The 25066-nt window shown below is 46.9% G+C and overlaps 1 protein-coding gene across 3 annotated transcripts in view; it reads left to right on the forward strand.

Moving 5' to 3' along the window:
• Positions 1-24306, forward strand: part of LOC137849339 (solute carrier family 23 member 1-like) — a 30222-nt gene extending 5916 nt beyond the window's left edge. The window contains exons 2-13 of one of the 3 annotated variants that reach the window (XM_068668887.1): positions 4182-4261; positions 7582-7728; positions 9064-9221; positions 12213-12372; positions 13833-14014; positions 15837-15957; positions 16289-16445; positions 16630-16883; positions 19812-19976; positions 20704-20812; positions 21720-21815; positions 22976-24306. In XM_068668887.1, the coding sequence (XP_068524988.1) occupies positions 4208-4261; positions 7582-7728; positions 9064-9221; positions 12213-12372; positions 13833-14014; positions 15837-15957; positions 16289-16445; positions 16630-16883; positions 19812-19976; positions 20704-20812; positions 21720-21815; positions 22976-23244 (1872 nt within the window). In that variant the 5' untranslated portion in view covers positions 4182-4207 and the 3' untranslated portion in view covers positions 23245-24306. Of the gene's footprint in view, positions 1-4181; positions 4262-5600; positions 6508-7581; positions 7729-9063; positions 9222-12212; positions 12373-13832; positions 14015-15836; positions 15958-16288; positions 16446-16629; positions 16884-19811; positions 19977-20703; positions 20813-21719; positions 21816-22975 lie in introns of those variants that run through there. The other 2 variants (XM_068668888.1, XM_068668889.1) reach the window with 2 other exon arrangements.
• Positions 24307-25066: the final 760 nt, after the last annotated feature.

A 25066-nucleotide genomic window follows, 5' to 3' on the forward strand; every position in this document is an offset into this window, starting at 1 on the left:
GAGAAGTGGGAGGGGAAAGGTGAGCACAAAAGTAATCCTCTGGCTGGGACTCTGCATGTGGTTCCTTGCAGTGCCATACAGATCCAGTTTCAAAAGTAGAATGAAATGATCCCCGACTCTTTAAGGGGATTTATTTCGGTCATGATTATCCCCCTGTTGTGTTTTAATCTAACATCCTTGCAGGTGAACTTTGTTGTATAACCCAGGTACATTGCAGTGTGTTGCAGTGGTTGCAATTAAGTGATAGGATCCTATTTCTGATAGGAAATACTGTCTGCAGTCCAGGACTAAAGCACTGTGTTCCTCCTGTCCCATTAGTGAGCAGTGCAGAATTTTACCCCAGAAGCTGAACTTCCACAGCCAAACACAAAAGTAGTAATTTCAAGTCAATGAACACAAGTGAGCCTATTTTCTTGCAGAAGGTTTCACGGGCAGAAGGACATAGAGGTACTTTGTGACTAAATTACTCACTGCAATTCATTTGCATAGCTCTCTTGCTAGTTCCTCCTTCGTGCAAACCAACCAGGGCTAGATTTGTGGAAGAATGAACCATTCTCCAGGGAGATGTTTCCAAAATTTCCTCTTCTATATCACATTGCTTTTATTTCATAGCTCCAAGTTCCCTCTAAACCCACAATTTCCCAGCTGAGACAATGTGAGAAGTTTGTGGCAACACTGTGGATGAACCTGCCCTCCAAGCAAGGGGCTTGATGTGAATCACCAAATCTGTGCTTCCCCACAGGGAGGGACTCATCTCACTGAGCTTCAGACACTTTCATCTGTGCTAGTCTCTCTTGGTTGTTGCATAGTTCAGGAAAGAAATGGCACTTTCTTTACCTAGCCTATTTGGGACTCCTATTTTAAGATCCAGTGGAAGTTTTAGAAGGGCCTATTGAATTCAGAGGAAGCTCATGTATAAATGTCTGCATTGCAGATGGGTAAAGTTGGTAGCAGGTCCCTTAGCCATCACAGCAGTCTGTACCCTCTGGCAGCAGAGGGAGCTGCCAGCACGTTCAGATTTGTCACTCCACAGATTTTGGGGACAATCACACATGGCAGGCACTTGCCACATCTGTATCTACCTGTATGGCTTGGAAGGAACCATGCTGGTGCCACTCTATCTGCAATTTGGTGGGGACACCTGTCTCTTAAAGAGTGCAGGGAGCTCCTCGGATGGCTTGTCTCAGGATGGCTTTATAAGTTGATCCCTTGTGAAATGCTTCCTGGAAAAGATTTGGAGTGTCAGGGAGAAATGTAGCACAAGAGAGAAAATGACCCTGTCAGGAGAGTCTGGACACAGGTGGTCCAGGCTCTCTTTGTGGGTACAAAGACTTAGGGTCAAGACTGAAGGCCTCAGCTGGGTCTCCCACGTCCCCAGGCTTTTCCTTGATTAGCAGCTTTTAACGGTTGATTAGCTTCTCCTGTCCCCAGGGGCATAAGCCCAGGCAGCCTTCACTGTTGTGAGCAGGTGGCCAGGTAGCTTGATGGATAAGACAATACGCCAGACAGAGAAGCCTAAAGGGAATCCATACCAGTTTTTGGTTTCATTTTCTCACACATCCTGAGCAAGCTGAACAGGTGGATGCCTGCCCATCTATTCCTAATAAGAGCCCCCACAATTGATTAGGCTCTATGAATTTATGCTGTTACTAGGTCAGCATGCCTCTTTGCTAACTGAATAATTCCTTGTTCCAAAAAACACACCATTTATTTAATTTATTACTACTCCTGTTGTATATATACAAATATACACGAGTACATCTACAGATGATCTACACAGGCATTTGCATGCTCGCAGAGACTTCCTACACCCATTGTTTATTTCCAGGACATTCCGGGCTGAGGCTTTTCACGCGGTCTCCATAGATTTCTACCTCAGTGTGTACATTGTCCTATTTCATAACCTTCTTCTAGATTACTGATGACAGCATTAACCCTTCTTTGGCCAGAGGCCGATACTGCTAAACTGTTCAATCCTACTCTGATATCCAGGCTTTCGGCTACTTAGGATTTATTTCCTGCATTTTTTCATGGAAACCTGCACTCTCTTGGTGTTCTTAAAGTGCATTTTTGACACTGCAGAGTTTACCAGAATAGCAAAATTATTATTATTATTTTTTTTAATTTTAGAATAGGAATTGTTGTTACTGATGCTTTTTTAATTATTATTTTCCCCCTAACATGCTAGCCTAGATGACACAGGCAGCTAGCCCAGATGACAAGCATTGTAATGCACCTTCCACTTTGGGTTGTTACATAGGTTTGCATGCCAAAGAGATGAAGAAACCCTGATTACTGAATGCCATTTTAAAAGAAGGACTGGGGAGTCACTGAACAGGTGTTGGATTGAAATTACGAGATGGGAGATTTTTTTTGATGTAAGGTCTTTTATAAGTTTACTGGGAAGACAGGGTAACCCCAGAGGAATATTGTGCCATGGCTTGACAAAAAAAAAAAAAAAAGCAAGCAAGCAAACAAACAAACAAACAAAAAAAACACAGAGAGATTATGAGGCACAAAGACTGGCTGATTCAGGAGAAGGGTGAATGGAGGATACCAGAACACACGGATTTAGATGGCTGCTCCAACAACTGCACTGCATCCATCCATCAAGAAACGCAAGCAGGAATGTACTTTTAAAAAAGGAATGAAAAAAAAATCTAATGCTCCTTTTCTTAGAGCTTTGCAACAGTGCGTTCTCACTGGTACTGTGTAATGGACACTATCAGTATATATAGTGCCACGTGAAACTGCAGATATGCAATGATCTGCAATCATGCAGTGCACTGGATAACAAGAGATGAGCAAGTCTGTAAAACAGTGGCTTTGTGCTGCTCCCTCTGATGGGAATCGATAGAGTTGAGGGCAAAAGTGTCTAGGCTAGTTTCACCAGGGAGAGTTCTCATTTGCAGCTTGCAGAAAAAATGTGGTCTCATGCCAAGATCAGTGGGGCTGAAAATGCCCCCCCCTCTCCCTCCTCCCCTCCCCGTGGTAAAATTTTGTGGAGATCTCTATATATCAGGGGTTCAGAGAGGAGATCTGGCAAAGCCATGAATGTCTGATGATTTTGATGCTTTAAGTTTTAGCTGTCCAGCAGCTCATAGCTTCAATGATGATGTTTAGGGCAAGGCTGTCTTCCTCTATAATGCAGTCCTGGTCTGAGGAGAAGGCTTGAGAATATCAGTGCTCTACATAAGAAACAGAGAACAGAGCTTATTTCTGCCTGGAAACCTGGAGGTGTTCCCAATGGGTGATCACTGTGTGCATGCAATAGCAAGCTCCTCTTCACAGGAGCTCTCTGCAGTTGGACTGGGAAGTTCACTGCCTTGGGGAGCCATTAAATTAAACAGGTACTTCATCTGAGGAGGGCTGGGGAGGGGTAGCTAGGATAGCTTGATAAGAGCATTAACACTGTTTGCTGCTTATTAAAATAAGGGAAACTGTGCTTCAAGTCATCTGATTATCGCCGTTCAGCCAGGATCCTTGGTTGAATGGAGATAATCAGATGACCTGAAGTAGTCCTTTTCAAATCTTATTTTTTTTTAACCTTTCTGGTGTTATCTTCTGATGACTTGCTTGTTGGTTTCTGTCTTAAATAATTTCCCCGTAAAAGCCTAATTCTTTTCACGCTGTAATAGGATTATCATACAAGATGACTACATTTGTACCTTAGCCAAAATACACAGCAATTTACATGCAGAATAAGTGAAACCATCTAGAAATTGAATTTTCTAAAGACCAGCATAAAGCTCTTCAAACAGACCCAACCCACCTGGGAAACGCAAGCTGCTGTTGAATCAGTAATGAAGCAACAAGTTTCAAGGCTGTGCCAGGGAAAGAGGGAAATGTCTCACCTCTCTGATACCCCCTCGCATCTTTACCTGGAGAGGAAGTTTTTCTGTCGTCAGTTACTGATTCACTCAGCCCAGGGAAGGGCTGCTTTCCAGTTTGGTTTGAATGCCGGTCCCCTAATCAGCTGGAGAAAAGGAGTCACTTACATAAGCCCAGGGAAAGGAAACACCTCTGCGATACTGCTCACATGAAGACCTAGGGCTGAGTACTGGTTTACTCCTGACGTCCAGCTTCTGCATCTGCTCACCCAGTTTCTTTAGGGCTGTATTGACCGGGACGAGTGGCAATTTGGGAGGTTTCCTTCTTTTTACTCCTCTTTCTTTTTCAAGGCAGTCGGTGAAGAAAAGTGGAAGGCATGACCCCCTCCTCAGACAGAGAGCTCAACGGGCTAGATAACCCCAGCTTTGTGGTGAGTCTGCTCTTCTCTGATGGGTAATTCTTGCATAAATTGGTGTGCTCCCTGCAAATGGAGCAGAAAGGGAAAGTCAGGGGGGGTGGACTGGATGCTGGGATGCTTGTGTGTGGTGAAGGTCTGTCTCAGCTCTTTTATCGGCAGGAATTTGCGGAATGATAGCCTAACTAAAGCCTGCTGCTGCTGCAGACTCAGTGCAGTTTCTGCTCTCTGGTGCCCTTCTCACTTCTTTTCTCTCCATTATTTCTAAAAGGATGGAGTAGGTGAATGGCAGTGCAAGTATATCTATACTGAAAAGGAAGAGAGCTGGTGGTTCCTGGTGCCGGTGTCCCCGGGTAGAGGCATTTATATATTAACTCGTAGAATTACAAAACAAATTTAGCCTGCCGAAGAATGTGTTTCTTTGTCTTCTGGATCTATTTCTAGTGAGGTAAACTGTTGTAGAGGTGGGTGAAAAAGGGTTTGGGGAGTCAGCAAGGGAAAGCACCCTGTAGATTTATAGTGGGATAGTATAAGCTGTAAATGATGTGTGAATTCAGGGGTATGGAGTGCACAGGAAATACTGGGGGCTATAACAGAGCTACAGGGCAAGGACTTGGGGCACAGCAGCCCCATTCCTATCTCATGGCAGAGGTTGCCTCCATTAGAAACAAGGAAAGCTGCTTATATTCTGACAGCAAGGGTCAAAGAGTGGGGTCCTGCAACTGTCCCACACCTTGGTACAGACCACCCAGCTGGGGGACTTTGGAGGAGTCATTTAATCTCCTGGTGTCCGAGTCTCCCATTTCTCAACTAACTTTTGGAGAGCTTGCTGTGAGCAGTGGAGGTGGAGTGCTGTGTGTGTAGCTGCAGGCAGAGCCTCAGGGCAATGCAGAGGCTTGCTTTCACTATCATTAATTATCTCCATTTCTACCTATTCTGCCATAAAGCAGATCAGGCTGTGACTGCCTGAAGTTTGAATTACCACTGTCTTCTGCCTGTGGTTCTAGCAGTTTGGTTTCTGACCACCTTCCTGATGCAGCACGCAAAGGGCATCTTCGGCCTCTGGCCCCAGGGGAGCAGCCAGGCTGAGAACCACCAGGAGCAGCTACAGCAGCTCCTGCAAGGGCCTGTCCCTGCCCCAGACTGCTCCTGCCTCTTCCTCCTCCCAGTGCCTCAGCATCACGGGATGGCTGAGGCTGGCAAGGCCCGCTGCAGACCACCTGCTCCAACCCCTGCTCAAGCAGGGCCACCCAGAGCAGGCTGCCCAGGACCACGTCCAGGTGGTTTTTGAAGATCTCCATGGAGGGAAAGTATAAAAACTTTCTGGGCAGCCTGTGCCAGTGCTCCATCACCCACACAGTGAAGAAGTGCTTCCTGATGTTCAGGTGGAACCTCCAGTGTTATAGTTTGTGCCCATCACCTCTTGTTCATTCAGACATTGTCTCCTGTCCTGCCTTGTCCTGTTATCTCTGCTTCATCCATCTCCCGTTGAGCCCTGCTTGCTCCCCTCCAGCTCCCGGGGAAGGCCAGGCACTCGTGATGATCATGCGAGGCTGTTACTGGCACAGGCTCTGCCCGGCTGCCCTGTGCCTCCTGGCTAACATGGGAAAAGTTGCAGTGAAAGGAAAGGAGCTTACTGCTGTCCGCCTAGCTTAGGATTCATCTACCCGTGGTGTTATTCAGGAGTAGCTGTCCCCAAATAACTTCCTGCATGAGCAGTCTTAAATACCTTGCTGTACTTTGTGTTAATCCACAGCTCAGGCCCTCCTGTTCTGAAATGAAAATGCCTCCATAGGGAGTTATTGAGGAACGCCTTTTGCTCTTGAAGTTCATGCCTGAGCTCAGTTTGAATTAACCCTGCCCTCGCCTATCTGTTTTGAAGGATGTATGATGACCCCAGCCTGCCTTGGCTGGATAAACACACTGTGTTTTAGAAGGTATCAGATAGCACATTTCTAACAGCATGATCTTAAATGGGGCAGCCACAGGTCTTGCAAACTTGGAGATTTCAAACGAGTGATGCTGTCCTGCAGGGTTAATTGGCCACATCTGCTAATGTACAACTGAATGTAAGATTAATTTTAAGTCCCCGTTCCCTGACCATAGTGTTAGCTCCAGCAGTAGGTAGGCCACGAGCACACACCCTGCTTTGCTGGACCTTCCAGAGTCCTTATATTCTGGCAGGACTTGAAGGACAAAAGAAAAGAAGAGGAAGAAGAAGTTCGGTGCTAGCAAAGTGGTTGAGTTTCTCCTGACAGCAGGTTTGTTTGCCTTGTGAGTGTGTGCACATGGCTTTGTGTGCATGCACAGGTGGGATGTGTGTGGAGTGTGCATGGGGTGTCTGTGTGTGTGCACGTGTATGCACAGAGCTCAGGGTGAGGTGGAAGGAGAAGCAGAGAATTGGGGGCATTTACTCAGCTTAAAAACCGAGGCAACTGAAGCAAAGCAATATTTTGCTTTCCTTGGCAAAGCACATCTCTGCACAAACAAACCCTGTGAGGCGTACAGCTCCCTGGGGAGCCCTGGGGCTTCTGGCTGCCTGCGGGGGGATCCAAGCCTTCCTGGGGAGCTGTTCTAGACCCATCACCTCCCCGAGGCCCCGTGTCCCCAGGTCATTTCCCCATCCCCGGTGCTGCCCCTTGCTCAGCAGCACAGGGTGCTGTCTACGTGGCAGACAGCCAAGCTGGGCAGCACCCGGTATCCCCTGCTGGGGATGAGGTCTCCACCCAGCTTCTGCCAGCTGGCTCCTTTGAAATGGACACCGGGACATCATGGTCTTTGGTTTTGCCTGGTTCCTCCATTTTAGAGAGGTGTCCTGGGTTATATCCAGCACAGGTGTGCTTATGGAGGCAGAACACTTGTAAGGGTGTGTGTGAGATCAGGAAAATAAGATTTAAGAGAAGGAAATGAATACAAAAAAGGCTTCCACTCTGTAATGGGTCAAATTGCTTCAAGGTATTTTATCAAAAGAGATATTTGAGTGGGCCGGAGAACAGGGGACAGTGCAAGATTCATGTGTTAATCCACTGCACACTCCTTCTTGCTTCTGGTCACAGTTTCTCCATCCTTAGCAAGGCGTTAATGATACTAACATGCTTTGTCCCAATGTCTTTTTGAGGCTGACATGCCCCCAGATGTTTTTCCTGGACTAGACATGTGTATATAAGCATATAAACAACTTCCCTATGTGTTTTTACCTCTGTTTTAATTTCCCCTCAGTTGCTCTTCTTTCTTCTAGCCTTGTTGAAAGCTACATACATGGGTTTGTCACACGACATGGAGCATGGCTGCAGGAGAGGCAGCTGTGGCTAACGAAGGGTCTCTCTGTTTGCCAGGGCGAAGATGGGAGCCACCACTGCTCCTTGCCGGATCCTGCTGCCCATGGCCCAGGGGACATCGAAGTCAAGGGCCGTGACAAGAAGCTAGCCTACACCATCACGGACGTGCCCCCCTGGTACCTGTGCATCCTGTTGGGCATTCAGGTGTGACAGGGATGCAGGCAGAAGGTGGGGGGATGGAAGGTTAACAGTTGTTCAGAGGGTTCATGGGGGCAAAACCCAAATTTGGGAGTGCTTTACATTCCCCAGGTGTGACTGGAGCTATTCTGGGCTGGATCTTGGTGGACTTCTGGTCCTTCCCACGGCTGCCTGAGCACTGATTGCTCTCCTTGTGCCGGCAGCTGCACCCTGCCCCGTGAAGTGCAGATGGAAGGCAGAGTGCCAGGACCAGAGCCAAATAGCTAATAAGAACAGGTCAGATACCTCTGCTGAAGCCGGTCAAATGGCTAAAGACGTGTGAGCTTCTGCCTTACCACTGCAGTAAAAGCTAACCAGAGGAAGCAGGAGAAGGGTCCACACTGCTTTGGCCACTCCATGCCCAGGTGTGTTAAATGCCTCAGTGCCACACAAAGCCACCGGGTGAAGAGCCTCAGAAAGAAGAGATCTCAGAGTGATTAAGGAAATGACAGACTGTGCTTGGAGCTTGGAGGACATCTTGTACTTTGTTTCCTTCAAAGGTCATCTTAGAGTTAGAATGTATAAAAACAAGGTTTTATGAACACACCTGAGTCATAATTTTAATAAAGCATGCCTCTAATGAGCACAGTGAGTTTCTGAGTGCCACCAATTCCACCACTGTCATCCTGTACTATGAGTAAGAACTAGGAATTGCTACCAGCTGAAGTAACCTGACCTTGCCCATTGTTCACCACAAATAAGGTTAATATTTAAAGTGAAAATAAATCTGAACAATTATTTGTACATTTGGTTATTAAGCAAAGGTCATCATTGAAAATATCTCTTTGACTCTTCTGAAAAACACAGTGCCTGATTTTTCCATTCTTTGGTGTCCATTTTTTAAGACTATTTGTAATTGCACTGTGTGAGAAAAGCAGTTGATAGCAAAGAATGTACAACTCTGATTTGCTAACTTTTTATGTTATCAGTTGTGGTGCAAATTAAATGAATAGAAACATTTGCACTCACCTCACTTCCTGGAATAGCATCCCCAGCAGCTTTGTTTGCAGGGCTGGGGATAAACTGTTTGCATCTGGCAGCAATCTGGGGGATTCAGAGGACTACAAAATGTCCTTGGGCATGGAAAGTGGGAGAAGTCTGTGGGAGTGGATTGCGGTTCTTGTAGGTACTTTGGAACAGCCCTTAACAGAACATTAAAGTTGTCAAAAAAGAGAATGGGTGGTGCTAGTGTCACCCAAACACAAAAGCGCTAGGTACTTTCAGACTTCCCTCAGCAACACAGTAATTATATATTGCCAGTTCTGTGTCCTTCTTCACCCAGTCTTTCTCTGTGGCTCCTAGCATTTCCTGACAGCCATGGGAGGTCTCGTAGCCGTCCCGCTGATCCTCTCCAGAGAGCTTTGCCTCCAGCATGACCTGCTCACCCAGAGCCACCTGATCAGCACCATCTTCTTTGTCTCGGGCATTTGCACCCTGCTGCAAGTCCTCTTTGGAGTCAGGTAGGCCAAAGGCAAGAAATGGGATATGCAAGAAAATTTATAGATGCAATTACTACATGTTCAGCAACCAGCTTGCTTTAGAGTTATCTATTAACAAGGGTCATTTGCTACCCTTGGGCAGTCAGGACACATGCCAAAGTGTACTGCAATTGCTGTACCTGACAGTTTTGTGTGGCTACCTCACTGTTTGACATCTGCATCTCCTGGAAATTGATGCACCTCTCATTGGGCTCATAAGGTATTGGCCATGATAAATAATAAAACATTAAAACATTCAGTAAGCTGTATCTGCCTCTTCCTTATCAGGGATCCTCCAGCTGCAGCAGGTCCCTTTTGATCTCATTCTGGGACACAGTCCTTGAGAAATTCTAGGGCAGGGGATGATTGGGAGAAATGGGAGCCCATCTGCCACCTTTAGGGACACAGAGAGGAGCAAAAGCCACACATTCTTTGGCTTTCAAATCTGAATGACCTGGTTAAAAGTCTTCTACCAGCAAATCACAAAATGTTTTTTACACTTCCTGTATCTTTCCCCAGGGCAACTTTTCCATCTCTGTCTGTCATAAGAAATGGCTGTAGATGACACCATCCCCAGAAGTAGCCCCACCAAAAAGAGTCTATCTGGTTCTTCTGAGTTTGATTAAATTCAGGTTAGGTGCGTGGTCAAAGTGGGAGCCATTCTGGTGATTCAGACCGGAGTCCTCCCAGGCCACCCCCAAGATGACTATTGCCAGCCCCGATTGTAAGGTGTGAGCACATTCCCTGTCAGAAGGGTGGACTCAGCTGGAGGAGGGATGGTAATCAAACCAAGCCTGTGGAAAGACTTGGAAGCACTTTTTTTCCCCTCCTTTTACTGCTTTCTCAAAGCCTTTATTAGCTGATAACCATGAGTCACCAACATGACTGGGAAAACAGTAAATACAAGGTTGAGGGGATGCTTCTTCCTGGAAAACATCAGTGTTACTGTCCGAGGCCCTGGGGAACCCTCAGCTAAGTGCTCTGCATAGCTCATGGTGACCATATTTAAGAAAGACTGATTTAGAGAAGAGGTGAGAAGAGGTACAGAGATGACCCATTAACGTGTTATGGGGAAGGGAGACAGCTCATCCTGTAAAGGCAACGTGAGTGAGATTGGTTGGTTTAGCTTTGCCAAATGGTGGCTCAGAGGGTCTGGCTGCAACCTACAACTGGTCTGGGAGGGTCTGGGAGGCATCAGGCAAGAAGAAACAATTACAGCTAAAAGCTAATGCTGGCACATGAACAAAGAGATAGGAACTGGCCATGGAAAAGGGGATGTTCCTTCCAAGAGTGAGTGCAATTTGGCAGCAGCCCTGCTGAAGCAGTAGCCAAGGGAAAACCCTGACCCACTGTAACCTGTAGCTGTGTGAAAAAACATGAAAAAGCAGTGATGGGTCACTACCCTTGCAGCTCCTGAGGAGACACAGGTCACTTGTCGTTATGGTGAGCCCCCTTAGATGCTTGGGTATCCTGCAGTGATGATCAGAGCATAACATCTTCTCTAAAGCTGCAGCTTTCCATCTTGTAAACCCTGCTGCAAAAAACTCCATGTGCCCCATATGCACCACCTCAGTACCCCATCTTGCCTTTAGTCATAGGATCATAGAATCACAGAATGGTTTGGGTTGGAAGGGACCTTAAAGCCCATCTAGTTCCAAATCCCTGCCATGGGCAGGGGTGCCACCCACTAGATCAGGTTGACCAGAGCCTCGTCCAGCCTGACCTCGAACACCTGCAGGGATGAGGCATCCACAGCTTCTCTGGGCAGCCTGCACCACAGTTCCAATTAGCCCACCCACACCAGCACCAGCTGTGTAACAGCTTCAGGGGCAATGCACCAGGACCTCAGGAGCTAAAAGGCTATTGTTAATTCAACAGTGGTGGTGCTGGGCCTTCTGTGACTTTTGCTTATTTGTTTGTTTTTGCCTTGCCCAGCAAAATTCTTTGAAGGCTACAACATATTTGGAGGGATACCATAAATAAGTAATCCATGGATGACTGATGTGCAAATATAACTTACTGGTTAAGTTCTACCAGTGCTCCGGTTATACATGGCGTGACTATTTGCAGTGGTATAAACATCTGTTTTAGGTGACAGAGGAGTTGTGCTCTTACAGCTATGCCACCTTTCATTTTCCTGTGCTTTCTGGTGAATGGTGGAAATGCTTCTGGTCCAGGGAAATTTGTGCCCTGCAGAAGCATTCATGTGGATTGCTGCCCTGCTGCTTTTCTGAGCAGGTGCCACAGGAGTTTCTGGGGCAAGGAGAGGTTGCTCTGGGAGCTGCTCCTAGGGATGTTTCCTGAGCAAATGAAGCCAAAGTGTCTTGGGGATTCCTCTTGGCTTGTTCCAAGCTCACTGCCATGTCCATTCTGTTCTAGTGTCAGTGGAAATGAGGCAGATGGGTTAGCTTTAAAAAACAGTCTAGTAAAAGTTAAGTCACAATTTCCAGTGACACCAGCCTGAGGATGGTTATGGAGTGGCAGCAGCCAGCATATATTTGTGCTTGTGTTTTTAAGCTGGTTGTGAAGAAAAATGCGGCATCTTAAGTGAACAGAGAAAACAACTGGATATTGGTGGGATTTGGGCCTCGGTCAATGCCAAACTTTTCTTCAGAGTCTCACTATCTTTCTTCCTTGCTCTTCTCTCCTCCTCCAACTTGTTCTTTTGGCTGTTGTTTTAGCACATGCACATAGTCACACCTTAGGAGGACAATTTTTCTGTAAAGAAGAGTTTGACTCCAGAGCCAATGTGCCTTTCCATCGTGGCTGTTGCTCTTAAACACAATGGGCAGCAATTCCCAAGCACTGTCAGTGATAGACACTTGCCAGAACAATTCAAAAGACATGGCCAGTGGCCATGAGCAGACTGATTTTTTTTTTTCCCAAAATATTTTGCTTTTCTGTCTCTCACCCTTACGGAACTGAGATTCCATCATTCTCACTTGTCAACTTTTCCTTCTGTTCTCCTTCCAGGTTGCCTATTATTCAAGGAGGGACTTTCGCATTCCTGACCCCCACCCTGGCCATGCTGTCTCTCCCCAAGTGGAAGTGCCCTGCCTGGACGCAGAACGCCACTCTGGTGAATGCCTCTTCACCAGAGTTCATTGAAGTCTGGCAGACACGGATGCGAGAGGTATATTGCATTTTCAGTGGCACCTCTTCTTTATTAAGGCTGTTTGCTTTCAGAAAAGCACCTCAACATGGCAGGGACATCAGTGCTGGGAATGCTCCATCCACAGTGGACCTCATTCTGTTACAGCTTTCCTGGTGTTTTCATAAAATGGAATCACAGAATGATTTGGTTTGGAAGAAACCTTAAGGATCACCTGATTCCAACCCCCTGCCATGGGCAGGGACACCTCCCACCAGACCAGGCTGCCCAAAGCCCCGTCCAGCCTGGCCTTGAGCACCTCCAGGGATGGGGCATCCACAGCTTCTCTGGGCAACCTGTGCCAGGGCCTCACCACCCTCTGAGTGAAGAATTTCTTCCTAATATCTACTTTAAATCTTCCTGAGGAAGGAAGACAGGGAAGATGTTTCTAATGAAGGGACCTTGTCTGTTCACATGAAACCTAGTAAAAGAGATGGAAGGGCAGAACTTACTGTAAATATTACAGTAAAATGTGTTCTTGGGTAGTCAAAAGAGAGGAGGAAGGGTCAGAGATCTCATTGTCTTATCTTATATCTATTGCCGTTTCAGGGTAAGTGACTAAATTTGCCTCTGTCAATCTACACCAGGGTGCTTTGCAAAATATTTGGGAATTGTGAGCTCACAAAGTATTTGCTGTGCAGAGCAGCATACCATCCCTACTGATATGTATAAAACCTGTTCTGTCATAAGGACGCTGCTATCTTTCCTTTCAGGCTGGGTGCTTCATCCCCAGCCCCCTGTGTTTCTTTTCCCTTTGGAGTTGGGATAAAAGAAGGTGCTCAGCACTGCAGGGGATTCAGCCTGGGTTTATCATCAAATCTGCAAAGGCAGAGAGCAGCCTCACCCTAGAGTCCCCTAGCTGGAGGCGACAGGAGCAGCAAATGGCTTTTCAGGCTACTTAAACAGTGATTGTCAAACACAGAAAAGTTCAAGGTGATAATTGCGTCCCTGGAGGGAAACTGATAGAAAAAAGAGAGGCTGTCATGTCCCTCCTGTCCTACAAGAGTGCTGAAACTTCCCAAGCCCTTCCCAGCTGGGAGGTGAGAGGAGGCTGTGTCTCTACTCCCACTTTCAGGGCAAGAGCTTTTTTCCTGCATTTTGGGGGAGCAGAAAGAGGGTGCAGGGAAGCTGCTGCATGCTTGGATGGTGCAAAGGACAGGCAGGAGGAGTCTCTGGAATAAATTAGCCCTGGTGAGGACTAAATCCCTCAGCCAAGGTGGGAGTTGATGTACTGGTACACATGTCCTACTCAGCTGAGCCATGCTGTAGCCAGCAGGAGGGCCATCTGTGGAGTCCAAGCCTGGCTCTCACACTGGTTTGGTACTGACCGGTCCATCTGTGGAGTCCAAGCCTGGCTCTCACACTGGTTTGGTACTGACCTAAAAAAAGGCTTAACAGCTGGAGCTCCATTCACCCTCTGCTCTCTTTCTTCATTTTTCCAGGTACAAGGAGCTATCATGGTAGCTTCCTGCTTTCAAATCTTAGTTGGATTTTCTGGCCTGATTGGATTTTTGATCAGATTCATCGGGCCCCTGACAATTGCCCCCACCATTTCCTTGGTTGCACTACCTCTCTTTGACTCAGCTGGAGATGATGCTGGGCAGCACTGGGGCATAGCCTTCATGTAAGTCTCACTTCCCCTTGTGAAAACCGGGTGTACACAAACCACCTACCTCAAATTTGAAACCAGGGGTTACAACTGGTAGCAGGTTTCTCCTGAGTTCAAGGTTTATTTGTTGAGCATTAACATCCAGCAGGCTTATGCAAGACACCAGCATGGTGTAGTTACCTCCCGAAGAACTTAGAGACCTCAGCAACACCAGTAACAAAGCAAAACCAAAAATTGATTTAAAAGCATCTGATACAATGAAAACCCGAAGTTCATAGGTCAATAGAGAAACAAGTCTTTCCTGTGAGTCATTGCTGAGGGCCTCTCTGTTGTATTTGTCTATCTATGCACACTATCTTACACACCCATTACTTAAATTAAAAAGATATTTCTAAAATAACAAAATTGAGCACCCAGGATTAGGTATTCCTCAAGTTAGAATAGCTGCTGCTTCTTGGCTTGTTTTCACAAGAGGAAGAATTGTTTTCTCCACAGAGGGCCTTTGGGGCTCTGGAAATGTCCGTGTTGTGTGTACGTGGCTTTGCTTTTCTTCCACCACATCTCTGGCTTTTTCTTTTCCCTGATCCCGTCCTTTCATGACTCAGACTCCTTTGCCCCAACCTGATCATTGTGCTCTGAGCCATGTGGGTTGTGTCCTCTTTTGCTGCCTCCTCCATTCTCCATTGGTGCTGTTAGGGAAAGGGAGAAGCAGGTGGTGGAGATGGCAGAAGACATGAGCCCTGTGCTCTCAGCCCTGCTGTCCAGCCCCCACCACATCCCGGAGCCCCCATAATGGGCAATACCCATTGTTGCCTTGAGAAACTGGGTTAGCGTGTGCTCACTTGCTCACACAGTGATGGTACATACACAGTTCATCACTTGGCAAGGCCTGGACATATTCCTGAAAAAAAGCTCCTGATCTTTACAGCCTGCAAATGCTAAAGTCACAGATGTTTATGCCGAGTACCTGGGACCTGGGATGAATGATCGTTGTTACAGACTGATCATACTTGAGCAGAGTTTTGTGAGAAAGAGCAATATGTACCTCCCCAGAGGACAAATCTTACTAAACCTCAAATCTCTGCTGTGGGTCACAGGCAGACCTTACCGCTGCTCAAGGCAAAATGACCTTCTCAACGCAGGCTATACTATGCCTATTTCCTGAACATCACTCTTCTAAATAGGTTTAGGATATATTCCTTCAGAAATATTTGGCCTGAGGCAGTTGTTTTCCATGGAAATTTTCATCCCGAATGGGTAAAGTTAGGCAGAATTATAAGCAGCTGAAAATAGCATCCGTTAATGGAATGTGTCAGGCAACCTGAATAATAAGCAGTGACACCTACCAAAGATAGATGAGTGCTCTGCAGTGATTCATTAGGGTGCTGAGCCCCTTTGTACAAATGCACAAAACGTGCACTGATGCAGCCGGTCTGGGCTCTGCAGCTTTAGAAACCAGGAAGGGAAACTGGTTCCCCCCCGATGTTCTGTGTCCAGTCACTCAGTGAGTGCTTTGAATTACGACTGGTAACCTTTGGCTGTATGCTGTGGTGCATCTTTGTGCAGCTCTGCGCTGCTGTTGCCAAGAGGTTCAGCCCCACATGAGGGATGGGAGAGGGGCTGCACCTCGTGGCCACCAGAACAAGCCTTTGGTAGAGTATGTCCAAATGCTCATTCTGCCCCAGCCTTGCTGGAGCCACCCTCCGGTGCTGAGAGCCTGTTTATCAGGTCCTCTGGAGTCCTGGGTCTTTGGGTAGCCAGTCCTTCAGTTAATGTGGGGACAGGTGGGCAGCTGGGCACCCATTTTGTCTCATGGTCTGGTTTTCCCTCCTCCCAGGACTATATTTTTCATAGTTCTGTTCTCTCAGTACCTGAAGGACATCCCTGTACCACTGCCGTCGTACCAGAGAGGCAAGAAGTGCCACTTCTCCCCTGTCTACCTCTTCCAGATCTTCCCGGTATGTTCGGGTTCCTGGTCACCAGTCCGGCATGGTGGAGGGACCAGCCTCACCCAGCCCAGATTGCTGGGGCTGTTCCCACTCGCTTCAAGGGGACTGAACACTTCCTGGCACAGGCTGTGCTGTGAGGGGGCAGCGGGGAGAAGGTTCCCACCGCCCTGCTCACGGGGTGGAAGGGAGGGCTGGGACCCTTGCTGTGCTGTCCCTCTCCCTCCATCCCACGTGCACGCACACACATGCATGGGGAAGGGGCTGGGCTCATCCCAGACCCTGCCCGACCTCACCAGCGATGCAGGTGTGCCCTAACCAGCCTGCTGACTGTGACGGGCAGGTGCTGCTGGGGCTGTCCCTGAGCTGGCTGCTCTGCTACGTGCTGACGGTGACCGATGTCCTCCCTGGGGACCCCGCCGCCTACGGCTACCTGGCACGGACGGACACACGTGGGGACGTTTTGTCTCGGGCTCCCTGGTTCCGGATCCCTTACCCAGGTACCACAGCATGACCCCTCACTCCTCTCCCCCATCTCTCGCTGCTGCTCCCTGCCTGGTTCATGGCCACCACGGGGAGATGAAGTGCCAAAAATGAGGCAAATACCCACAAATGCCCTCATCATTTTTTCCCCTCAGTAGATTTCAGAGCAAACTGAGCCTGAACCGAGCTCTGTATCTGCAGGCCAGTGGGGTGTGCCAACTGTCAGCTTGGCTGGGATATTCGGCATCCTCGCGGGGGTGATCTCCTCCATGCTGGAGTCCATGGGGGATTACTACGCCTGTGCCCGCCTGTCCGGCGCCCCGCCGCCGCCGAAGCACGCCATCAACCGCGGGATCGGGGTGGAGGGCATCGGCTGCCTCCTGGCTGGGGCCTGGGGAACGGGGAACGGCACCACGTCCTACAGCGAGAACGTGGGGGCCCTGGGCATCACCAAGGTGAGCCTTGTACGGTGCGGTGACTGCAGTGCTCTCGGCCTCCTGCAGCTCCTCCCCGGTGCGTTTATGGGTCTGTTGTGTGTAGGGGGATAGACTGGAGCTGGGAAGCGACCTTAGCCCATCTCTGCAGGGACTGCCTCCCGAAAACGTGCCTGCTGCCTACCTCAGGGTGCTGCCAATCACATAGCACAGGTTGTCGTTCCCTCTTTCATTGCTCATAGTCTGTGTGGGAGAAGTACAAGCTGCCATTACTCATGGCTCCTGTAAGACTAAAGGGCAGTTTGTTACTGACCTACTCTGGAAATGTCCTAAGGACTGGATTTATCAAAGACTATCTGTCTACCTACCTGTCTGTCTGTCTATCCAGCTTTCTTTAGATATCTTTAAAGAGGAGAGGATAAAATGTGGTGCCAACTACTTTATGTTTTTGCTTCCACATAAAGTTTTGTGAATTCCTTGAGTATCTCTTATAAGAGATGCTTATATCCTTATATTACTCTTATAAGGAAAACAAATTTCCAGAGATAGATAAGCTTTAACAATCAGATCATAGATTTTCACTTAGATTTATAGCTAGAGGATGGGTACATCCAGCAACCACTTGAAAACATTTTAAAATAATTGTCAAACAAGCTATGTCATGTCAGCAGAGCCGTGAGTTTGTAAATGAATGCAGAAGTTGACTTATGGCTCCCACTCTATGTTATTAGTTATTTCACTGGATTTTATAAACCTCAGTCACAATTAACCATTTTTTACAGTGTTTGACCTTGTCACCATGAGGTTGGTACATACTGACCATACACCTAAGCCTGGTCTTTCATGACATGTGGTTTGCTGATGTGATCATAATGCAGAAGTGATCAAACCCATAATTATTGGATTATAGGACAAGCCTTCTCCCCGTGTACCCCAAGCCCTTCAGACAGACATGCCATCCATGCTGATTCAGCAGAGAGAGTTCCCTTAGACCCCACCTCTGCTCACCTTGTGACTTAAGAAACCATCTCAGTCTTAAATCCGACTCTGACTGGGATAGGTGGTGATGCTGAGAGCACAAGGCAGATTCCATTTCATTTGGTTTTTACATGGGAAATATATTTTTCCATCACAAAAAGAAACACAAGGGACTCGTTTCCTTTGCTTAAACACAGGTGTCCAGCACCACCTGAAATGTGTTTGGATATTTCAGATATACACAGGGGCTGTCAGGTAAGGCAAAGGAGAAGCTGCCGAAAACTGCCAAGATCCAACAACTTAAATGGCACCAGACATCTGTGTTTAAGCTACTGGATGAAGCCCAACATGCCAGTACTGAGCTCTCATGTCCAGAAAATAAGAGGACAATTTTAAGGAGGGGTAAAGATCTCAGAATCACCATATATGTAGCAGAGAACTGCGCTTTCTTCAATCTTAAGAAGGAGAACCAATTTTCTTGTTTTCCTGACATAATTGAAACAAACTCGAATCTAGAGGCTTTAGAAGCAGATGCTCCCAGTTGTGGTATCAGTGGATTAGTTAATTTGCCTTTAAGGCCAACTCCATATATTGGGTAATTTGACGTTTCACAATTTTGGCAATTTAAGAATCTGAAGCTTTATTCTAATCCTGGAACAAATAGCTCTTCTGGCTTTTATTAAATTACTGTTTTGATGGTAATGGTGTCCCAAGGTTTTAAGCCAAGGAATATAAAAAGTGCACCTGAAGGCAATGCATGATTTTATTTTGAAACTCCCCACCAAATCTAATTCATTTATCTTTCACAATTAAGTAATACTTAGTATTTCGTAAATATGTGCCTTTAAAGTATTTTTAAAGATATTTAAAAAGAGACACTACTAGTTACTGGGAATGTTTCTGTTGAAAGCATTTGTAAAATACCCTTGAAAGAAAAGTAACATTCTTCAGATATTTCAATGGAAGGATTAAAATAATTAATTGAATTATAAATTGTTTGCAGAGGATTACAGAATTTCTCAGCCTAAGACTTGAAAACTGTAAATCTTAACGTGATTCTTTAAGCTGTCCAAGTTTTGGTGTGGCAAGGCCTATCTTGAATTGAAAGTCTAATAAATATTGCTGCTTTTCTGTTTAATTTCTGCAATCCGTAAATGTCTCTTTCATCCCTTTGTTTGGCAGATGCTCTCTTTCTTCCCAATTCACATACTCTAACAGCTCTGAATGAAAGGCATGGCTCTGTGCTTCATCCTCTCTTAGCTGTAGTGCCAGACTAAGAATGACCCCCTGGCTCTTCCCAGGGAAAAAATGAGAGAGAGCTGCTTTTATTGAAGCTAGATGGGTAGGGGACAGACCAAGAGACTTCCCCACTTCTGTAGATGACCATGGAAAGGATCTATTAGATCCAAGAGCTCAGGATGGAAGCAACCAGTGTGGCCAGCTCTTCTCTCCCACATTTTGTCCCATGGGAATGGTGCAGGACGTCTAGTTGAAAGCCATTTTTAGATAGAAATCTAACCCCTGGTGGAAGTGTTGTTCAGTGAATTAATTGGGTGATTGCAGCGCCAGCCTGGGGGTATGCCAGGACATTTCTGGGCCGGAGCGAGAGCAAAGCGGTGTGAGGGAATTACTGTGCTCTGAAATGATTAATAAGCTTTTTGTTTCACAGCAAAATGTTTAAGTCCTGGCAGCAATAAGGAAGATAACATAAAGTACATAGGTGGGGATCCCTGATTGTTCTCGGAGTGCCCATTATGATAAACATTTCCTAGTCTGCAGCTACAGGGACTTTCCACACGGTGAGAACTTCTCAGCTCACCAGCGGCCGTGTCCAAACCTTGGCACTGAAGGCAACGCCAAGTACTTTGGTCAGAGGTGCAAGCCCTGCCCGGCAGCTCCGCACTGACTGGCACTGCCACCCTCTGCCTCACTGTGCCAGCCCACGACTGCCTCCTCTTCCTCTTGCCCCAGGTCGGGAGCCGCATGGTGATCGTTGCCGGTGCCTGCACCATGCTCCTCAGCGGCGTCTTCGGGAAAGTCGGGGCGATGTTTGCCAGCATACCCACCCCTGTCATCGGAGGCATGTTCCTTGTGATGTTTGGCATTATCACGGCAGTGGGGATTTCCAATCTGCAGGTATGAGCTGTGTGCATGCTGTTTCATCCCTAGGGTAGATGACTTTGGCTCCAGGCCAGATTCTTACCAGCCTAAGTCAGACGTAGCTGTGCTGTGGCAAATGCAAACATTTGTACTGGCAGTTCCTTGGGTGAACATGAGGGCACACACACACAGAGGCTAAATCACAGACAGGTTCCTGGTTGGGAAAGGGCTTGCCATCAGCTGGGGCAGCAGGATGACTAATACCCAGTAGTGCCAGGGCTGCTTGTTCCGGTAACATGGTTTATCTCAAGGCAGCTCTTATCAGCAAGGGAGGCATTTCTGCCACTGCTCCTATAGATGATTTTTCTCCATGTCCTATAGTAATGTGTATTTAGGGGACAGCCCTTCGACTAGGGGGCACAAGCTGGGCAGGAGGCTTCAGTAGAAGGGTTCCATTTCTAATTCTTCCAGCAGTTTGCTCAGTGCTGATGGCTGAATCACAGCTTTTCCCAGCGTCTCAGCTGGAGATCATGGAGTGCTTTGCCATCTGACTGCATCTGCCCTATAAAAATGCTAGTGTGTGCCATACACAGTTTTGAAAGCGTTTGCTAATTTTGGTTCAGCTCTAAGCAGAGCTTCCTGTTCTAACACCTGTCATTGGGTTTGTGTGTACATCTGAGCATGGCTCACTAACACAACAGCAATCCCTGGGTTTTGGTAATTCCAAATGGCAAATAGTAATGCATACAATTTCTCTGTGCAGTACACGGATATGAACTCCTCCAGAAACATCTTTATATTTGGATTCTCTATATTTGCTGGCCTCACAGTTCCCAACTGGGCAAACAAAAATAGTGCACTGCTAGAAACAGGTAAGAAGTGATAGCACATTGTTATTTTAGAAACAGTTTCTGTAGCACAGAACTGAAGCAAAGACTGATCCAGATAATTTTTTTAAATGCATTTTTTTCCATACAAATCTCTGAAAGCTGTGCTTTGACTGTTGACTGTTGCTTTCTGGGAGTGCTGTTCTTGTCCTCTGGTCTGATACACAGCTCTGCTGTGGAAATACCTGTGACTGCACCTTGACAGATTCTTGTTGGGCTAAGCACTGCTGATCCAAGTTCACTGTGCTGAGATTTCTGGTCCTCCAACAGTTGCTCCTTCCTTGTGTCTTATGTAATTCATATCTTTGTCACAAAGGCTATAGTGTCATCTCTTAAGAGCCCACCCATCCTAGGTGGGCTGTTGAAAAGGCCGGGACCACAGATCTCATGCTCTCTGGACTGTCAGATACTCGATATCACTGGGCTGTTTTTCTTGTGTGCATTAGCCCTCACAGACAGACATCACACCTGATTAATTGTGGTGAAATCCCATGCTAATTTTCCCAATATTTCTTTGGGAACTGCAGCTCATATTTTTGTAGGGAACTGCTTGGCATTATGTCATGGAGATTCAGAACCTTTTTGGAGTAGAAGAAGGATTTTGGGGGGATAGTGCTGTGATCTGCACTGTAAATAGGCTCTTAACTTATTTCTGAGTCATCTGCTGCTCACTTGCAGCTGGGTCAGTGAATAATTATGCAGAATAAAATGATAGGTTTGAAACTGGCAGTGAGGTCAACTTCCCTCCCAATGCCAAATCTCAGGCTCTGCTTTGGGATTTGCAAGTCTTGCCTAAACAGCCATGCAGCTTGCAGCCTCTTGGCACCGGCTGTGTTGCTGGTTGAATATGTATCTATTTGCACCACTATCCAGAGCTTCGTTTTTCTGCTAGGTATCATCCAGCTGGACCAGGTGATCCAGGTGCTGCTTACCACTGGCATGTTTGTGGGTGGACTGCTGGGGTTTATCCTGGATAACACCATTCCAGGTAGGATTTACTGAAATGAGCTACGCTGCTTGTTCAAGCCTGCCCTAGCGTTCGTTTCCTAGCATTTTTTGTCTTCATTACCACTACTCTATGGGTAAGAGTTGTGATAGCAACCATGAAACACCACGTCACTGAACTCCTCCTGGAGACGGGTGAGGAACAGGAGAGACAGGGAGCCCATCAATGCAATGGTATCTGGTTGCAAAAGGGCAGCCTATAAGAAAATGACTTGTTTTTCAAGATTGACACAGTTTAAGGAAACGTTTATTTAGGAAAATGTCTTTTATGGAAAATGCTAGCCTACAGTCATGTTGAAAGGAGAGAGAAAGGCAACCGTGGGGAAACTGGAATAAATATTTCTTCCCTAGTTCTAGGCAATGTGCTAAAGTGTGCCTGCTTATGAGAGCTACTGAAATTGAGGCTGAATTTCTATCACAGCAGGGGAAAGCAGCAGGAAAGGCTGATGACCAAAGTTAGGATATAGGACCTGCAGTTGGCTCTCACAGTCAGCAAAGACCCTATGATTTTCATCAAGCTCAGGGAAGGAATAGCATAAGAATTAGAGAGGAAAATATCAGTTCTGATGCAAAAACAGAATAGGAAGGGCACTCTGTTAACCAGGCTCTTTTACTGACTCGAATAACTGAAAAGCCAATATCCTTTTGGCTCATTAATTTTATTGTACCCTTGATCTTCAGCTCCTCTGGGAAGAATTTACAGAATTTACAGGTGCGTTCACTCCCTTTCCCAAGAGAGACTCAGCTGCTGCAACAATTACAGGCAGTTAGTAATTGCTAGCTAAACCTTATTCCCTCACCCCACAGTATCTGAGCAGTTAACACCCCACCTTGTTTTTCTAGCACTTTTTGATGCCCCTTGAACAGTTCTTGCATCCCCCATAGTCTGTGAAAACCTAAAAAAGCAGTGGAGAAGACTGCTTACCTGGAAGCCATTGCAGGAAGCTGGGTATTGTCTAGCAGCTCATTAGCTGATTTTTGTGAAGACCTTTGGAGCGAGAAAGGTTTAAGTGCGAGGGATTTGTATGTTCTAGCGGGTCTGCTGGGATTTGAGAGCTGGGTGTGGAGTGCACAAGGTAGTTGCTTGTCCAGAACACCCATTTCAGTGGTCAAAACACAAGCATCTTACTTTTGCTTTCACAGGAACACTTGAGGAGCGGGGACTCCTGGCATGGAAGCAGAGCCACAAAGGAGAGGCGGGCAACTCTCAGCTCATTTCCAAGGTCTACGATCTTCCATTTGGCATAGGCACCAAATACTGTGCTGTCTCTTGGTTTCGGTATCTCCCAGCTTGCCCCAAAAGACTACCTGGCGGCAAGAAAATGGATGAACTGAAGGCTGCTGGACAAGAAAGCAGTGATAAAGCAAGCTCAGAAAGAGACTCGGAGATAGGTGCTGATACAAGGATATAAGCACCAGGCCTGAAGGTGAACTCATCTTTCAAGCAGAGGTCTGAAAAGTGTGTCTGCTGCTCCCATCATTTGAACATGAGCTGGCATTTCTTAGTGGCTGAAGCAAGAGAATGACAATGTCTTTCTCTTCCTAGCTCTGACCCCAGTGTCACTGGTGACCTCAAGGGAATCATTTTTCTCTACCCTACTCCTGCCTGCCCACCTCTAGGAAGAACATAACTCCGCTTTGGGAAAGCCCAAGAAACGCCTGGAAAGGCTGCTCACTTTCCTTCCCTGCACTGATCCTCGGGACCCTGAGGAACAGCTGTTAAGCTAGAGCAAAGCTCTTCCTTTCCCCGGCCTGCCTGCTCACTGGAACACAGGAGAAGCCATCCCTGATGTGGGCCCTCTGCCACTCTCAGGCATCCTTTGGGCTGAGGCTTGTCACCTTCACCTTAAAAATCTAATGGCAATGCTCACCTCTCAGGCTTAAATCTCTTTCTGGCCAAAGGGGAGAAGTAGGCACCTCTAGGTGATTCACCTCATTCCTGTGATACTTTAAATTCAGTCAAATGAACACTGCTAGAAGAGAGGCATGTAAGTTTAATGGGATGAATTGTCTTCTGACAGTGCCTCTCCGTCCCTAGCCAGCAGAGGGAATCTGCAGACCTTACTTAGGTTGTTGATTTGTTGGCAATAACCAGTGTCACTGAAAGGAATCCCACCTGGGTGCTGGGAGCAAGCTCAGGGGACCAGCTTCCTTGGAGCACCAAAGAGACGAAGGAATCTCCACCACAGATGAAGGAGAAAACTCTTCTGCTTGTAATCTGAGGTATGTCTGCTACTGCTATGGTCCACGTGTCCCCACCATACCTGTTTGGTTTGGAGATTGTGTGGTGACAACCACGTCTCTGGAAAAGTCTGCAGATTCTTGCTGCTTCCCACTGTCAGCAGAAACAGCCTTAACCTGTTGATATGTGACTGCATATGCATGTGATATCATTGCTGTAACAACCTTGTGTTTCCTGTATTGGGATTTATACTGAGATATTTTTGGGGAAAATAAATAAAATATAGAACACAGTTATATTTCTCAGGGTGATTGCCATAGCAAGTGGCAGGCAGTATACAAAGAACCACAGAGTGACTTGGGTTGGAAGGGGCCTCTGGAGGACATCTGGCCCAACCCCTCCTCTTTGCCCAGGTGGCAGAAGGCTGTGTCCAGTCATGCTATGGATGGATGGAGAGCCACAGCCTCGCTGGGCAGCTTCTTCCAGTGCTTGACCACCCTCATAGTGAAAAACATTTTCCCTCGTGTCTAACTGGAATTTCCATTGCCTCAACTTGTGTCTGCTACCTCTTGGCACAGATCCCCTCTCAGAAAAGTCTGACCCCATCTTCTCTGTACGCTCCACTGTGATGTGATATCCCCTAAAAGTCTTTATTTCTCATGCCTGTTACCATCTGGTTCTTTAAGCCCATCCTGCAGCTTTAGTGATATGTTCTTTTACTGGTAAGGGGCAATGTTTTGCTCAGGGATGTGGTGGAGTCGCCATCTCTGGGGGTATTTAAGAGGTGTGTGGATGTGGTGCCTGGGGACATGTTTTAGAGGTGGACTTGGTAGTGCTAGGTGATGGCTGGACTTTATGATCTTAAGGGTCTTTTCCAACCTAAATGATTTGATCATTCTATATCGGTATCTTCACTTTGGGAGTGAAGGAAGTCTGAGTAGACCAATCTATTGCATACGTTGGGGTCTGAAAGGAGGAAACCATATGGTATAGACAGGTTGATGTTACTGGCAGGTTGGAGTGCCTCCATTCAGGATTGTGGTTGTATGTCT

Source organism: Anas acuta, chromosome 1 (assembly GCF_963932015.1).
Source record: "Anas acuta chromosome 1, bAnaAcu1.1, whole genome shotgun sequence".
NCBI classification, from domain to species: domain Eukaryota; kingdom Metazoa; phylum Chordata; class Aves; order Anseriformes; family Anatidae; genus Anas; species Anas acuta.